Here is a 19,096-nt window from a genome sequence, read left to right on the forward strand (position 1 = left end):
TTAGCATTGATTTATGTCAAGGTTAAGGCACCTTTAAACACATAAAGTTGGGAATGGATAAACCTACTAAAATACAAATCACCTATTAAACACAGAAGATGTTTGTATAGCATTCAGGTTGCTACAAAACTGACACGTCTAGAAATTCTCCTGATAACCCCTTCTAAACTCATCAGGAAATGATAGCATGTTGTTTGAGGGGTACACAAGGGAGCGACCAGATAGGATAGAGATGGAAGGTCAGGCCTTAACTTTGACTTTCTGGGCTTCAGCTTCATGCTTTTGCAATAAGGCAATAACAAATGAAGAAAGGATTGAGGTGATTTATTTATCAGTGAGATTGAACTGGCTTTTTGCTGTAGGAACTCAATGAGATGTCTGAGTCTATTTTCAACTTTATCCCTATAAACAATGAATATCACATTTTACATATATATCTTTATGGAATTAAGGACTATATAAAAAACCCTGTATAATAAAACTGCTTAGAGAAATAGATATCTGAGCTATAATACTTAATTTTGTTCGTAACCCTAGAATTTAATCAAAGTATGTGAAATGAAGATTTTTTTTCTCATCTACTGGAGAAAATTGTTCTGTATCTGTATTTATTTATCAGCTGGGATTTTATTGAGTGGATTTTAGCCCACAGTGAGAATTCTATGCATAGCATATATATTCTACTGTGGCAGCAGTCACAGAAAAGTATGAGCACTAGTTTCTTGAATGTCAGTATTTACTGGAAGATTTATATGCATGCTTCCAAGAATGCATAGAACCTGTGAATTTTATGTGTTACTGACTCACTAAACCATAATAGCAGCTTTGGGAATCAAGATTGCCTCTGCTATCATGTCTATGTTGTGGGTAAATTACGTCCAACCTGTAAACATAATTTTTTCCTTCTGGGAGAAAAACAAGTAGAGAAGTACATCTGATGTCTCCAACAAATAATGTATTTTATTATCATTATTTCTTCTTCCAAGAGATACAGACCCCATAGACACATTATCGTAGTGGGTGATGCGTTGCATCACAGAACAAATATAAGCATTAGAAGTAGAAAATTCTTTTCTTCTCTTATGAAGTGATAATAGTATGTAATTCTGAATTTTTACATTTCTCTTTTAAATAAAGATAAAGGCTTTTCTTTGCCAGACCCAAATGGCATTATAAAAATGCTATCTGTGGATATTTATTCCACAAATACCTATTGGAATTCCTGAGTATCTCGACAAGGTAGCTTGAATGTCAAAGCTCTTCTTTTTAGATACACCCCTGGATGTGATGTTAAAAGTTTTGTTCTGTTCATTGCCCGTTTATTGCAAATTTCATCTTAACTGAAATCTGGGATGTTGTAGAAGGCCCAGTAGTGATCTGCATCTTTGATGTCAAACAGGGGTTGCCTCTGGTAATTTCAGAGATTCTGGACAGAGCTGTGTTTATTTTACGGAAGAATTTGTGGTATTCTGGCGAGGGGAGAAAGTAGAGTCAGCTTTGACACATGACGAACACATGTTGCGTAAAAGGAAAAGGAAGAACTCTACAAAGCACTCTGCACTTTGAAGTTCATTTCCACTAAAATTATTGGTTTTTTAAATAGAAATTCTATGAGGAATTTAGACACTTTTCCCAGCAGAAGAGGTTGCAAAAAATGTCTGAATGATATTAAACTTGACATTACTTGTGGGTTTAAGCTAGTTGTTACGATTTTGACCTATGCAGGGTTTTCTTGTCTGTTCAGTGCATTGCTTTTTGCATAGAAATGGCCATGAAAGCATTTGCTGGGTTTTTTTTGTCTCAGCATCATGGGCTAAAAGTAACTGCAAAAGAACGATATTAGATGTGCCTCTATCTAGAAACTGCATGGGAAGTTCAGATAAGAAAAGATTTGTTTGTTCCTTTCTAAAACATATTCCGAGTTCAAAAGAGCAGAAACGTGCTCATTTTGACCTATTTGAAAATGTTTTTTTTCCCAAGAGCCATGCAGGAACATGCTCTGAGTAGACTTGATAAACATTTTGACACAACCTCTCCACAAAGGAAGAGGGGCTTGTTTCCACCTTTGGTGGTTCCTTTTTAGGGATAATGGTTTCCAAGCCTCGTAAAAGCCAGGAGAACTCTCTTTCAGACTTGCCTTGTTTTCAGACACAGCTCTAGGGAGTAAACCAATTATTTTTTTGGAGGAGGTAAGAACCAACAAGCCACCTAACCTTCTATCCAGCTATGTAAGTGGGGGCAAGTTTGATTACTTAAGACTTTTTTTATTACTTCCTAATTTAATTTTACTTTTTAATCTAGAATTCTGTGTTAAGGATTTGTTTCTTAATCTTCCTGGAGAGAGAAAGGAACGAAATTTGATAGTGTTTTTGGCAGGATTATGTGCTTTACAGTTGAAGGACATGTGGGAAACACTGCATGTGAGGCTCTTGGGTGCAGGGTGTTATCCTTTGTACAGTGTCACAGACATGCTCTAGCTGCAGAGACTGTCTCTTTTTCAACTTGGTAACCCTGAAATTACTTTAGGGTTGCATATCTGAAGAACCACCATGCTACATGTCCAACTCTGCCAACTTCAAGGGGGGATTGTTTACAGCAAAAGAAAGGTTGACGTTTACAAAGTCCTACTCCAGTGCTTCATTTTTAGTCTGTTACAGCTGTCACAAACTGGAACATGCACCAGATAAGATGAATATTGTGGAAAGAGAAAATACTGAGTGGATGTTCCTGAAGAATTGGGTCATCTCTGTTTGGAAAGTTTTAAGAGCCAGTGTAATCTGTATTACCATTATGCCTGTTACTCAGAAAGATACTTTTTAGTAGTGTCAGTTAGTGCATGTTGTTAGAATAAAGAATTTTCAGAATAAGTGATGTCTCTGCAAGATGAACAGCAGTTAGTTTATATTGCTTGGCAATAAAAACTTCTTTGTCTCCCTTATTTTAGTAGCACTTTCCCATGAGAAAACTTTAAAAAAGAACATCAGAAAAAGACTTTTACTGGAGATGGAGATACCTAGGATGATTTTTATAAAAGATTTTTCTGTTTAATGCTTGTACTGTACAATCTGATGTTGAGATGCCTCAGAACAGGTTACATTTTAGCTTCTATTTTCTGTATCTTAGTAATGATTTTTTTTTTACGCTGCTTTTCCATCAGATAGCAGTCTTAAAAAATGTCAAGCAGTGTGTAAGCATAAGTTCCTATAAAAATGGTAGCTTGTGCATACCATAAATAAATAACACAAACTATGATGTTTAAAACTTAGATTTTTGCAGCCTAGTGGCCTAAGGGTTTACAGTAATTTATATACATGTCTTGCTAAGCCATAGTGCACAGTCCTACTCTGTAGTGCTATTGAAGACAATAAAACAACACCAGGCAGGTGAATATATACTTACAGTATTGAGGTCTGAAGGCAGATCGTAAGAAGTGGTGTAGAGAGGATGTGTCAGAAAAAAAAGAACCAGAATTACAAACAAGTTGAGCAAACTCAATGGTTGGAAATGACATTAACATCATTAGCTTCATATGGTGGTCTTCATTAGTCCAGTTGTGTCAAAGAGTTTATAACAAACTTTATTGATAAGGCATTCAAAGGATGCTTGGAATTGTAGGTGAAGTGTAGCTCAGCTTCTATGTAACCAGACCACATATGTTTAATAGATGATAATCCCTTTCATTTTCACAAGCAGTGCAAGTTGAGATGACATTATTAATTTTTATGTTATTATATGGGTCTTTCTTTTGAAATGATGGTCAAAATTTACTTTTCACTTTCTCAGGATAGAAGCAACCCTTCAGGGAAAAAAAACCCCATAATTCATGGAAGTAAGCAATTGGTGATAGTTATCAGCATTAAAATTGTTGACAAATATGGAGTTGTGTTTTGTATTTAGGAAGATGTAACAAGGCTGCTCACAGAGCTTCCCAGTCATGGAAATTAAAGAAGTTGACATACAATTTTTAAAAAATGGTGTAATATTAAACAGTGTTCCATTGACATAAACATCAAATCTCCATTAAAAACACATCTCTATATTAATTAACTGATGCATCTGAGAAGATGTTATAGGTTATTGTAAACTACATAAATACATATTGTCTCTAATAGTTCTGAATAGTTTGTTTTAATTAGTAATTACTAAATCTAGTTGTTAGCTAATAACTTACAATAAATCTGTGTATTACTAGCAGAATATGTATTGTTGGTGAATGACTGTACACTTACATATATGAAAGTATATAAAAATAACAAAGTTTCAATAAGGATCTGTTAGGTTTGGGAACAGGTACCAATTTTGAATACATGACTCAGGGAGCAAATTTGGGCTTGGAAAAACATTTCAGTAAGCACCAAAATGCTACATGCAGTTATAGTTATTTAAATAGTTATTGCATTAATTAATTAGATACTATATTAGTTTTATTTGCTGTGTTATTAGCAGTGGTAGCTGAAACGATTCAAACATGTAACTTGCCTGACTGTGCTAACACACTAAGTTGTCAGAAGAATAAATTGTAATTTATGTCTACAACTAATTGCAAAATCAAAATTACGCAGCAAAAATATGCCTTGATCCTAGAGCTGGGATTAAGTACCATTAGTGATCTGATTGTATTGCACTGGCATTAATAATGTGGTTAATAGCCCTATTGATTTAGGGCAGAGAACATAAATGGGGAAAACTATGTATGAGCATGCTTGTTTTCAGGAAGCAGGCTGAGATTTTCAAAAGTGCTTAGTGATCCTTAGTTTCCTTAGTGATTTAGTTGTGCTGCCTCTGCAATGACAGTGTGAGCACATATTCCTTTTAAAATAATGAAGTCTTTTAACATTACCAAAATTTCAAAATTAAAAACTAGGTTTGTAGAGTGATAACCTTTTTTTTTTTTTTTTTTCCCCCCTACCTCTTGAAAGAAAAGAGAAAATGTTCCTCTCTGTTGGAAGTGCATAGTAATGTTCCATTCCTATGTACATTGTGGAAGATGCCAGTAGCATAAAAGGATTTGCTTCATCTTCTACAAATTAGCTTAAAAAACCCTAGAAAACCTTCACTGTAACTTACCTACTAATTTCATATCATTTAAAAGGGCTCTAAAAGCCTTCCAGTCAGAATAGGTTACACTGACATAATTAACTCCTGAAAGCTTCTATATCATGAAGGATACAGGCCTATTCATGTGAGGTTTGTACTCCACTGTCCAATCTTCTCATTCTTGGTTATATTCTACTGAGCATTTCTTTTTGTATTACTGGCAACTGAATTTTTATTAACTCTTCTACTCTTTTATAAGAGCCTTTATGGTTAAATTTGTTGTAATCTGACTTTCTGTCATTGTCCACAACCCTGTATCGTTGATCTTTCTATGAAACACCAGGGGATACAATGGGAGAACACTAAACAGGATATATTTTTTTTCATATGATAAACGCAAAATATGGTTTATTTATGGTTTCTAATTAAGTTCCTTTTTCCACAATAGGAAGGCAGAGGAGGAATTAGGGAAATGGTGTATTTGCAAAAGTTTGGCGGGGAGGGTAGGGTTGTGTGAACAGATGTGTGTGGGTGGATGAGAGTGTAAAAGAGACAGTAGAAGTGTATGAGTGCATGCAACTGGTGACAGAACATACAGTGCATATTTGTAGATGAGTATTGGCATTCATAAGACAATCTTAGCCCATGAAAACGAGCTGTGCATTTAAAACAGTCATCAAAAGATGTTCCTTCATTCCAAGTACCCCACCAAATTCTATCAGCTACAGTTTTGCTCCATTAATGTTCCAGGCTCTTTTTCATGTAATTTTTCATATCCAGGTAGGCATATATTGCTTGAAATTCTTCTAGCATAGCATCATTTATTCACAGAAACTAGTCCTCCATAATTTTTGCATATGGTGTAGTTAGTCACTGTAGGTGAGTTCATGTAAATTAAGTAATGAGGTCAGATGTTTTCTTTCATCTGCTTGTTGCATCTGTTTACTGAGGAAATGGCATCAGATGAAGTTTGGCACATGCTTAATCCTTAAATCATTGCAGTCCTCACTAGAGGGATGTATTGAGCATTCCCAGTGTTCCTCTTGCTGTGCCGTAAGAGTTCAGCCTACCTGGAATGCAACATTTCTCTTCTGAGTGGGAGATAGAACCTGGAGAAAAGTAAAGCCAGTGCAAGGGTTGTACAGTTCTTGTCACAAAGCTTCATGTGCAGAAATCTTGTGGAATGACTTCCACCTTCGGTCTGTGGATAAAAACTGTTGTTGAGTTTATAGAGTTTGATTCTAAATACACAGTTAACTCTAAAATAGTGGTTTAAAACTTCAGACTTACAAAAGATTGCATCTAAAGATTCTGGAAGAGTTTTGTGAGAACTTTTGAAAGATGAAGGAAAATGTGGGATGTTAGGCAATAAACACAAGTGCGAACTCATAACTCAAAACTGCCAAACTACCATTTTGTAAAACTTGACTTGAGCTTAACTTGCAGTGACTTCTTGCACCTTGAAAATATAGCTATTCTGTGTTTGATTGCAGTTGTAAACTCCTCTTTATATGTACAGCTCAGTAAATAATGCTGTTAAAAAGAACGCAAGAGACATTTCAAATTTTAAGTAAAAGAGATAAGATTGGGTTTCATTTTCTATTTCTTGGTGGTTTTCCTTTTTTGGCCTCCATGTTACATCACTGCTGGTTTATACTGTGAAGCTGGGAACTCCCAAATCACTAAATTTTTAAAAATGCAATTCAGCCTTAATTTTTGCAGTATTTGGGGTGAAGTTGACAGCTTCATGCATATAAGTGCAACTTACTAACAGTATGCTGAATTCAAGTGTGAATTTGGTCTTTAGTATTTTGCTGTTTAGTAATACTGTGTTTAGTATTTTGTGAACTGTGCCTGAAGACTGTGGAGATAGTCTTGGGTTGGAAGGGATGGGGCAGTAAGGGCATGGCAGCCGTCATATTAGCACTACTTGTGATTTGCTTTCTGTTTCCTGTTGTGGGGGAACAGCTACCCTGTTCCACCATCCTGCATGTAGCTCTGTTGTGTATCTATTTGTCTGTCTCTGTTCAAGGAATTGTCTAAATCCCAGGTAATCTGAAGCAATACTCCAAGTACAGATTATTAATTGGGCAATACAAGGAAGAACTTTGTCAGGAAAAAAAGGTGTTCTTGAGCTTTCCCATTCCTCTGACAATGTAGTGGCAACATCAGACTGAAGGACTAGATTCTAAACTGTATTGGATGCTATCAATATTTTCTTCAAAGTAAAATGAAAAAAAAAAAAGGAAACTCCACTGTAAACAGAATCAATACAAACTAATCATTCATTTTTCCTGAAAGCCTTAGTAAACAAATTATTTGTCTTTCACTTGCTACATTAGATTGTAAACTCTTCTACAGCTGAGTTTGAATATCCCTAACAAAGACAAAAGCAGGGTGAGAATCTCAGGATCTTGAAAGGACTTTGGGGGAAAAAGGATCTTACAAAGGTTATGAGATAAGGGATCTCTTAATGAGACTACTCCTCCTTGCACTCTTGCATTGACTCACATTTAAGCCTTCCCCCACTGAATGCTTCAGTTAATGTTGGGTATATACTTTTGACTTCAAAGTCTACTCTTTTAATTAGCATATATATTTGTTATTGTCATTATTAACTGTCATCCTTTCTGTAGTATGCATGTTCATGATACATCCTAATGATGCTCATTCTTGATAACATCCTAATGATGCTCAAATAGGAAAAAAAATACTACTCCTAGAACATTAATAAGAATGATGTAAATAATAGAAAATGCTAGCTGTACCTGAAACAACCAGTTCCCAATTCTACAGCATAAATAGATGCCTGGTGTCTCTTTGCCTAAGATAACCCTTTGAGATACAGAAGCAGTGCTGGGCCTGGCAGTGCCTTTGTGAAGGAACTTGCTTTCTTTTCCTTTGAAGAGAAACTTTCCTGTGGGGTTAGGCCAGATCAGAAGCCAGATTATGTGTTTTGGAGAACACAATTACATCATTAGGTTAAACACAAAGTAAAGGACTTGATAGAGCCGACTTAATGGAGGGTGTTTGCATCAGATTCATCATTCACTATCAGGTAATTGTGAAATTGCTTTAAGCCATAACAACAACACTCACCCCCTCCCTCATCCTCCAGTTCAGTTCCTCTCCTTTAAAGTCACTGGGGTCATGACCCACCTGGAGGCCAAATATGTGGTATCTGGTGTACTGAATGATTTGATTATATTTTTACTAGCAGAGCCTTCAACTCAATGTGCAGTTCTAGCTCCCAAGAGCTACTGGGTAACAATCCACTTTCCAGGGGTTAGTTTGTTGGGGGTTTTTTTTTGGTATGTGAAGGACCATAGTCATCTATTTTTCTAACTAAATGTGGGTAGTGTTTACTCTATTTACACACTGCCAGTCAGCTGGACCTGGGCTCTGGTTCTTCTTGAACATCCAGTGTCATGTTTCTGCACAGATCTTTTGAAACCTGGATGACTGCATGGGACAAGATTATTTGCCTGAATTGACAAGACTTTCTTTTAAGTTCAGCTTCTGGGGTTGAAAGAACGACCAGAATTTCCATGGGTCCTTCACTGCATAGTGAAGTGATGTGCTGCTAAAATCAATCATCTTTGAAATTTTGCTTTTATTACTTCCATTTCAGTCTGCTTTGATGGAAGGTTCTGGTAATTGTAGTTTTGCTTTCTGTAAAGAATGCCCTTTTTTTTTTTTAATTAAAACTTATAGCATTAATACTTCTTCACTTCTGGTGAGGTTAGTGGAATTTCATGATTGCTTTGCTCATGTGTCTTTGTAAGGACCCAGAATGAGGCATGAGGGCCGCCTTCTATCTCTGTTGTAAGGTAGCTCTCAACCCCCAGCGAATCTCTCAGTTAATCCTCTAGTCCAGTGATGGGCTGCTGCAAAGAAGAGTTGAAGTAGGTTTAGGAAATCTGCTTTGAAGAGCAGAGCAGCAGTGGAGATGTGTTGGGTAGTAGTCATGATGACTTAGTATCTGGATCTTTGCAGAAAAGTACCCTGAGAGTGATAGAGACCAGAGGTGCAGGTGATCTGAATGTTAGGAAATTCTCCTCTTTCATGTTTTGCTGCAGATTTAGTTTTGAAATTATTAAATTTTAATTTTGCCTTCTAGTCTCTCTATAGTAACTTTTAAGGACATGAAATTAAAATTGTCTGAGTGGCAAATTTGGTGGGGTAAGGAGGGGAAGCCTGGAGAGTGGCTGTTGTCAAACTGAACTTTCTTCCTTGGTGGAGGAGAGGGGAGAAGAACTTATAGCAGCGAATCTTACTATACATACATACTCTGCATAATGTACATATTAACATCCTGCAGAGTCCAATCCAAAACAGAGCTCAAAAGGTTGCTAAGAGGACTAGGCAATTTATGAATTACGCTGGTATTCAGTGGGGCAGGTAAAAGTAGAGGTGAGTGTTGGAATACTGTATTACAGATGTGCAAATTGCTCGTTGCTGGGATCCTAACCAGCTCTGTGCTGAGCAAGCTGCAATTAGTGCATATGGAGAGATGGAAATAATTATTTACCCCCAAATCAAACCTCCCACCCATTAAAAACCTCTCAGTGCATCTGAGTGGGCTCTGGTGTAGTTTGGTGCAGTATACCTGGATATAGGATAGTGGGTGTGAGGGTGAGCACTGATGTATTGGTGTTGACAGGAAAAAAACAGGCATGTGAGATCGAGGAGGAGCTCCTCAGTGAAGTCCAGCTCCATTTTCTTTCACACACTGCATCAGATAAGTCTCAACTGCACTCAACCTGGGACCATCTTTCCCCCATCCCCCCGAGCTCCCTGATGCTACATCAGATGTGCAGAATTTCAGGGAAAACTTGTCTTAATTTCACTCTAGAAAGCAACAGGGGTCTTTTTTTGTTTTTATCAAATGGCCTTATGTAGGGATGCAGGATAGATTTATTATTTGGATAACTTTTTTTAACAAGGAGCATTGGTTTATTTACATAAAATCATTGGGTTTGGTCACATTTGAATGCAGATTTAGCAGGTACATGTGTTAAAAAGATAAATGTTTTGGGGTTGGTTGTTTGGTTTGGTTTTTTCCCTGTTTTTTCCTTCCCTTCAAATGCCACCGATTTATCTTTCCTCCAGACTTTGCTGCCTTCCTCACCCGCCCTCGGCGCAGATGAGCACGTTTGAAGCCTGTTAGGCTCAGGCTGCCGCCTCTGCCGCGGCTGTGGTGCGCTCGTTCGGTGCTGCCTCTCATTGACACTGGGAGGAGGAAAACAAAGCGCTTCCTAGTTGCACCGGGTGTTTAGGGGTAGAATCAAAAGCAGAAGCACTAAGGCATTAATACCTTGAATTCGTGCTCCTGGCGTTTGGGCAGGCTGGATGAGGATGGCACAACCCGAACCGGGCAGAAGCTCGCTGTCGGAGGGGCTCGCCAGCTCCTCTCCCCTGCAGAAGGAGAGTCTCCTGCTCTCCCCCCGCTTCAGCTCCCTTGAACTCCAAAAGGAGGCCCAGCTGCCCTAATGGCCTCGGGCGGTGTTAGGAAATCAGCTGCCCAGCGCTGGCTCCCTGGTGCTTGTGTTCAGGGCTCGCAGGTTCCCCCGGCCACGCCGCCCTGCGGTACCTCCGCCTGCACCATCTTGCACAAGCGCATCCCCGACAAAGTCTTCCTCCTGCTCTGCTTCCATGCTGCAGGGACCACCGCTAACACAAGCTCTGGTTCCTAAGCTTTCCTTTACTTGGCATTTCCAATTGCAACCTTGTTTTCTCTTGGCAAGCTAGCAATGTCCTCCAATAATATTAACCAACCGGTAAATCCATGACAATTGCCATCCACAGGCAAGTCTTTTTGTAAGGTGGCCAGGGAGGCAAATTAAATATCCTTGGCTCACTGGCATTTTTGCTGTGTGAGTACTATGTTTTATTAATAGTTTCCCATCAAAATGAAAATAGTTGGCATAGATTGTATATAACATATAGACTGTAGAAAACATGGAGGATGAACAGATTTCAGGCAGATGATGTGCTGTGGGAATTGTGAATTTTCTGATTCTTAAACATTGATTCATTCTTATGGTATTTTAACTAAAGTTAATTTTTTTTTCATTTGAATACATTACTGAAATCCCACCTTTAAGCACATTGTACCTGACATGAAATTCCATAGCATGAAAATTAAATTTCATGATATGCAATTTAATGATATAATATTTTGTCATGATTTCACTGCCATTTGTGGAAGTATCATCACTGATTTCAATAAAACCAGGATTTCAGTCATGTAGCTGGTTTTCATCAATTCTTTGTTCAAAGGCACTTGACAGTGTTCAGTGCACTGCAACCTTAATCCTACTTCAGTGTAACTTTTTCAGCGTAACTCACTTTTTAGTTGTGTATTTGTACACACTCCTTGCCATTTCCAAATGTAATGAAAACTTACAGAATGTAAAAGAGAATCTACTTGTCTTAAGTATCTTATTGCTGAAATACCTGAATGCATCATGTTAAGAAATCATCTCTGGTTGGGGTAGGGAAGTGCTGTTTCCCCCCCAATTTATTAAAAGTCTGTCTAAGTTAGAGATGTGGAATTATTCTCCCAAAGTTGTATAAAGTCTTTGACTAAACAGGGAACTGAGCCTCTCTCCCAGCTTGGAGATGAGTAATAAGATAAGCTTCATGCCTATGTATTCCAGTAGGATAGTAATATTTAGCTCTTAGATATTTGTCTGTACCAGCAGATCTCAAATGCTGCTGTAAGTGGCTGTCATCATTATTGCCCTGAGGACCTTGAGCATGCAGTGATAAAGCAAGAGTGGAATCGGAGGTTTTCTAAATGCCACCTTATCTTCTTGGCCAAGGTCCCTGTCACAGGGCTAGGTGACATCTGGTGAAGAGAAGTACAAAGATAACATTATAAGGTTTTGTACTTTTCTGTCTATTGATATAGCTGGGGAAGAGTTATCTCAGTTGAAATGAAATTCTCCGAAAATGTAGTCTTGTATTCTGAATATTGAAAAATGTTAGATTGCTGTTTCTTTGGAGCAAATGTCATATGGTATAATGATCCAGCAAAGTGGAAAATTTCATGTTTCAGTGAATCTCCCTTAGTTCATTGTAAAACCTTCCATGACTATCCTGCTACTAAATGATTATGTTTGAGAGTCCATATCCTAGTGCTGGGGGCACAAATATAACAGTCTATGGGCTGTATAATGTCACCCAAGGAGAAGTAGTGATCTACAGGTCTGTTTGTGTTTGAATATTTTATGAAGTTCATAAATTCATCATTGATTTGAATTTAAATATTGTCAAAGCAAATATTGAAATTATTATTATTATATTAGTATAAAGCATAATTCAAAATAAAACCATTTCACAGCATTTGTTATATATGTTTTGGATGTTATTTATTTCTCTCTTTTTTAACTTACATATTTTGTTGTAAGAGTGTGATTACATCATTTGGATTATATGGATCAGACTACATGTAAATCATAGTGTTACACTGAAGACAAGAGGTGAAGACCCTGAAAGGGCAGGATAACTGACCTTCCACGTAATTTCAGTCAATAATAGCAAGAGCAAAAATTCAAGTTATTTGATGTCTCTATGTATTGTTTCTCTGCAGATGATGGCATACTGACAAGTAAAATCATGTAAACACACAGACAACTGGTGATGAAGCCAAACTTGATGTTTTTAATTTTCTTTATTATACACCCTTCTGTAGCCTACTCTGAAAATCCTAAAAAAGATTATAATAAGAATGATTTTATCTACCCTCTGTTAAATTCTACACCAGACAGGTTCTTGAGGCTGTTGAGAGGCCATGTATGCAGAAGATACAAAGCAGTGTCTTGAAAATGTGCTAAAAGCTGTTACTGAAACAAGAGGATGCAGTCTACCAGATTGAGAGAGAAATCTGAACATGTAGTACTGGTTAGAGGTGTTATTTTCATAGCATGTTTTCTTACTAACTTTATATCACTGTCACAATGGACATTAATAAGACCTCACTCCATCTGTAAATGGTCTGCGTGTGCACTTTCCCATCCTCTCATCAGCTATTTTCTTTGTGGTTTTTAGATCATGGGGAATTCATATGCAGGGCAACTAAAATCTGCCCGTTTTGAAGAAGCTCTTCATAACTCTATAGAAGCTTCTCTGAGATGTAGCAGCGTTGTCCCACGGCCAATCTTCTCACAGCTGTACCTGGATCCTGACCAGCCTCCTTTCTTGCCGGAAGGTAACCACGAAAGTATGGCACATTTCAATTGTTGTTTTTCTGTGTGTGAGGAGGGTGGGATGTGTTTTGCACAGCAGTTCATTGTGTGACACAAAATCTGAATCTTAGGCGTCTTTAAGGAAAAGGAATAGCATGCTGGTTATTTTAAAAGAAGATAGCTGCAAGTACTATTGAAAAGTTTATTTTATTTTTCATTATTCTCAGATGTGAAGCCAAAGGTAGAAGAGTTGGATAAAGAGTTAGTACATCGCTATTCACAAAATGGAAACCTCGACTTTTCTACCAACCAAACAGTTAATGAAATGGAAGATGAAGAGGAGGATGAAGACATGTCGGATTCAAGTAGTCCACCAATTCCATATTCACAAAAACCTGCCCCAGAAGGGTCTTGCACTACTGATGGTTGGTATCAATTTTTTTTACTGTGTGATTTTTACAACTAATTCTCAGTATAATGCAGGCTCTTCACAGTTTGAAACTTTTGAGCTAGGAAGTCTGGAAATAGAGTTTATAGTCAAAGTCTTAAATCTGAGAAAATACAGATGAAGAGGACATGTTTCAGGACATAAAATGTAATGTATTATTTGAAAGCAGTGTCAAAGACTGGTTGTGATACTTTGTTAGTTTCTGAAAGCCCCTTATTGGTTTACTGTCCTCAAAGAATCCACTAGATGGACTAGATGATCTTCGAGGTCTTTTGCAACCTAGGTGATTCTGTGAAGAAGTTATGTAAGTTGGCATCAGTACAACTGGTTCTCAATCTATCCCTAAATTATTCTCAGAAACATTGGCAAAGCTGAATTTAGTTGCTTCCATGGACAGAAGGAAGAGTTTGGAGAGAGAAAGTGGAGAAGAGACTTGGTGTTCTTTCTGCTGCCAAGGGGATAAGAGGGATGGTAGAGAAGCTTATCTGTTTTGTGTTCCCCACCTTCCTGCTGGGCCATTGCTTGCCTACCCTGAGCTGCCCTGATTGTTCAAGATGAACAAAGTTGTTGACAGTACTATTTTTATTAGGTTTTAAATGTGTTAAAGAAAGGGTCAGATCATTATGCATATACCTGTTTAGACCAAGTAAACCTGATGTAATTGTTTCATCTTACCCCATAATTGTTCTGTTCTGAAGATTTAATGTCCTTAAAGAAGGAAGCTCTATTAATATTAATTAGATGTGTTTCTCTTAAAAACATCCCCGCCCCCCCTGAAACACTTGAAAACAAACAACCCTTCCCACCAGGTCCAAAAGCCCTTCTTGACATTTTATTCAGTATTTTCCTGAATTATGAGCTTTCTTGTACAGAGTTCATAAAAAGTTGTAATTTTTACCTTACTGTAGTGTATGATTATATGCAATGATAGAAGTAAGCACTAATAACTGGTGATTCTTTGACATTTTTGGGGGTACTTAATGGCAGATGTTGACATTTTTGCCTTTGCCCCATCCAAATGCAGTTTACATAAGGATGTTTACCCTCCATAACAGTGTACCACCAGTCAGTCCCCTGTTCCACAAAAAATAAAAAGGCTGGCTACTATGGAAAGCTGAGGAATATTGTTGGGAGAATTTTTTATTCACACAGAAATGTTTTCTGTCCTTTAGAGGCTTGTAAACTGGTAGGAGGAGAGAATGAGAATATATAAAATGATGTATTCTTAGGAAGGTCTTCTTAGTTGAGGACAAGTATCAGTGAAGACTGCAAAATGTCCTGTGAAGAACATGAGCAGTTCTGAGCACTTCTGTTAAAGAAATATAAATTAAACTGGGCAGGATGCAGAGAACATCCAACAGGATGGTGAAAGGAAGGAACTCTGTCTAACAAGGCTTTTTACATACCAGGGAAAAGGCTGAGATGGCGTATGCTTACACCTTGTAAATAAATCAAGGATAGAACACTAAGGAGGGAGGAGAGAGAAGAGCTGGTCATGCCAGCAGGGCCCTGTGGAAGTGTAATGGATGCTTAAAATGATTGTGAATACATTGAGGTTAAAGGTTTAGGGTTCTTTAACTATTGGTGACACAGTTCTGGACCAGCTTACTGGTAGCACGAGTAGGGCTGAAAACCTTATCTGGCTTCAAGGCCACCATGCATTTGATTGTGAAAGAGTTTTCTATATGACATCAAGAGATATTTCTCAATCTCACTCACATTCTGGTGATCCCTGGTTGCACTTGCACATCCAGATGAAAATGTTATTATAGTTGTGAGCTTCCAGATAAATGTCTATGTCTTTGTTTGAGAGGTGACCTTCCATTCACGTGCAGACTGCTCCATGTTCGCCAGTGCCTTTGCTGCTTCTGCTCGAGATTGCTTCATCAGGTTGCTCTTCCCAATGTGCACTGCAAGGAGGTGCTCAGCTCTGAAGCACTCAACTGCAATGCAGACCTCTGTGCTGTGGCTACACGTCACAAGGTTATGCCTAGTTATGCTGTAGTTACATAATATAATATATGTAACTATATGCACATGTATATATGTACTATTATGCTTTTTAGTATGTCCTGGGAAAAGATGACCTTCCAGGGGCAGTTCTGTGTTTTGATTTTTATCTATAAGTCTTTTATGATCAAAGCTCTCTAGAAGTAACTTTCTTGTGTTAACATCTGCAGAATTTTAGGATTGTTCATTATTCTTTGTCAGGTTTACCATTCTGAATTTACAAAATCTGTTTCGCTCTTCAGTGTTGTTTTCAAGGAGCTGGTTTAAGAAAGCAGTGGTTTTGTATCTAGAAAAGGAAAAGAAAGTACATTTTTTTTAAATACTGCTCATGATCTGTTAGGGCACTTTTATGTGTTTAAAACCAAGGTTCTCAAGTATTCATGCTGCAGAGCATATCTCAGCAAGATATTAATCCGATAGCTCATGTTTCATCTCATGAATATGCCCTTCCAGGATTGCTACCATTGTTTACATCTCTTATCTTAGTTGTTTAATTACAAAGATAAATAACATTAGGAAAATGTTAAAGAGTACCGATAGACTAATTGAAGTCACTCTGGATGCTTTAAACTAGGCATGATTTAATTGCTTATCCAAGAGCAAAATATTGGTACTAGAACCTGAAGTTCATAGCTCCACTTGCTGTAAAACATGTCTCCCACCTTTTAGCACAGTTGGGGTGAAACCTTTTTCCTTAAGGTATTTGTGTTGTTTGCTTTTCCTGAATTCGGGATAGTATACCATAACCTTCATATTATTTTCTGTGGTGACTTTTTCTTTTATTTGGATGGCTGAGTTATCACTCACATGGGTGCAGAAAGTAATCTTACTGCCTTTATTCATTCGTTTAAAAAACGTGCCTCTCAAGTGACAGTTTGATGGATGTTCCTTGTCAGCTGGCCATAATATTAGATTCCTCAACTCTCCTGTTGGGCCGTTGGAAAGAGCAACTGCATTTGCTATTGATCCTTACTAATAGACATAAAAGGGATTTACTTATTTTCAGGGGCTTTTTTTTTTTTTTTTCCTTGCTCAACACAAACTTTTGTAACTAACTTACACCTTCCATGAAAATAAGGTTTCAAGAAAAAGACTTACTCATTTTCATACAGGTACCTCCAATATGCAACGGAATAATACAAGAAGTTGTTCTGAACCACTTGTTTGCTGTAGCTTTAGAAGAGGCTGTTTCTAATTTGTGGAATAGCATTTTAAGCAAGCTGTGGGAAACACAATAGTAGCACCTTTCTTTTGTTAGTAAATCCTCAATTTACCTGATGCTTAAAGAAGGGCCAAGATAGTTTCAGAAGCAATTAGGTAAGCAGGTACTTAACACCTGATCAGGTACTGTGAAGTTACAATTGCAAGTGACAGTGAGCAGTAATTCATATGTAATTCTTGGAAGCTAATTTCTTATGCAAATACCCATTTATTGCAGTACAAGAAGGAGCTGGTGCTCCGCATTGAAACTACTTCTTGTTATTGGTGGGGAAAGGGAAAATATATACAAATTTCATTTTTAAGAAGATTCCAGCACTTCTAGGTGTTGACAGTTGTGGGGATACATTTTCATTTTCAGGAAGATGGGACAGCATTAATTTAAATGAAGTGATGATGGAGAATGCAAATGCACTTCTCAGAAGCAAAAACTAATGAATTTTCTTTCAAAGAAATGCAGATAATGTCTGTAAAAACTATTCATTATTCCTTTTTGTGACTGCTCTTGGTATTTGCAAATCTCTAATCAGAATATAAATGTCTGTTCTTTATTTAAAACAAAGCTAAGATCCTGTGGGAAGGTGATTTTTATTTTTTTTTTAATGGAACAGCTCAGCTTTGTGCTTTTACTTTTTATAATTACATGTTGATAAAAAATGTCAAGAAGAGAAGCTGATTTGTTTTGGTGGCTCATGGGTTTTCTTCTCTTCAGACTTAGATGTCCATAAAAGGTACATGTGACACTGCCGTTCTTTCTTCTTAAGTGTCACATGTGTTAGCGCTGCTTGACATAGATGTTTAGGTGCAAACTCAATTATAAAGGACTAACTATGAAATGTAAAAGAATTTTGCATGTCCTGAATCTTAAACACGGGCAGCACAAGTTCTCCTTGTACAGAGACATCATGTCTTGTCTTTCCTAATATGGAAATAGTTATCTCTAACAGATGATTTTGCATTGATATTTAATTATGCAAAACAGAAAAGAAAGTAAGGTTGGGGTCCCTGTGTTGCTTCCTGGATAGAAAAAGACAATGTAGCAGAGATGGGGGTTAATCCCTGCTTCCTCTCCCTACAGTCAGTTACTTGCTTCCAAATCAGTGTTTCTTGGGTGGAATTTTCTCATTCAATTTTAAGAAGCAACTTAAAACTAGAAGAGTGATTTGCAGCCCCCAAAGCCAAGGGAAAGAAGAATAATGAAGGGCGCTTAAGTATAACATCTGCATGTCCTTGAAGGAAAATTCAAGACCTTTTAGTGCACAGAATTTGTGTTCTCTCCATATCTCCTGGTGGAAGCGAGCCCCAGCTGCACCCGGCCAAGCTCCGCAGCCCTCCCTGGCTCTCCTGTTGCAGCTGTTAGAGCTAAACAAGAGAAGAGCCCCGGAGGCTCTGAGGGGTCTGTCTGTGCTGCCCCTTCTTGCTGCTTGCCCATTGGGATCCGAAAGGGAGCCAGAGGAAGCCTTCTAGCATCAGCCCTGTTACTTGTCTCGATCCCTCAGAAAACGAGGTTTTGGCAGTTGCTTGTGAGCTCTGCTTGCCCCTCTGTTAGAAAGCTGGTAGCTACTTTCTGCCACTTCTGGCAGATCATAAAGATCATGAAGGTACTGAATTTCAGCAATATTTATGAAGTTCAGGAGCTGGTTGGATGAGGATCTAGATGGCGATCAGGAGCATCAGTGTCCCCAAACTAATTTCCCCTGGGGCAGAAAAGTAATTACAGCTCTCCTCTTACATAGCCTGAACATTACAGAGGCATGTGCCTGCCAGCCAGTCTACACATGCATACCTCTGATCCAGAGATGTCCCCAACCAAAACAGAGGAGGATGCCAGAGGAGATTGTGCAAGGAGGAAGAAGGGGAATGTGGAAGGGATCTGAGAGCACTTTGGGTGGAGTAAGAGACAATACAGGGGGTAAATCTTAGGTATTGTTTGCAGATTAGGAAGGATGCAGCATTTCTACAGTACAGTCCTACATATCCTAAATGGTGGGAAATATTAAATATATTCAGATCAACAGTCTCTCAGGTAAGAGGCTGCTCTTGCCCATGGAGCAGACTGAGATACATCAGTTTGTCTCTGGGTACTGCTAAGATGTTACTGAGTAATGCTTATAAAGAAGTTGTGATGTTGTGGAGGGTTTCTTAGGAGTTTCCTGCACCTTCTCCTTAGGGACTCATGCAGAACAGTGAT

At 38.0% G+C, this 19,096-nt stretch overlaps 1 protein-coding gene across 1 annotated transcript in view; it reads left to right on the top strand.

Annotated features, from left to right (window-relative positions):
- Positions 1–19,096, top strand: part of GREB1L (GREB1 like retinoic acid receptor coactivator) — a 138,286-nt gene that overhangs the window by 59,408 nt on the left and 59,782 nt on the right. The window contains exons 3-4 of the mRNA XM_026841752.1: positions 13,093–13,252; positions 13,457–13,654. Coding sequence (XP_026697553.1) covers positions 13,096–13,252; positions 13,457–13,654 — 355 coding nt within the window. The 5' untranslated portion in view covers positions 13,093–13,095. The remainder of the gene's footprint in view (positions 1–13,092; positions 13,253–13,456; positions 13,655–19,096) is intronic.

The sequence above is a fragment of the Athene cunicularia genome, assembly GCF_003259725.1.
Source record: "Athene cunicularia isolate RWA chromosome 2 unlocalized genomic scaffold, athCun1 chr2_part1, whole genome shotgun sequence".
Lineage (NCBI taxonomy): Eukaryota > Metazoa > Chordata > Aves > Strigiformes > Strigidae > Athene > Athene cunicularia.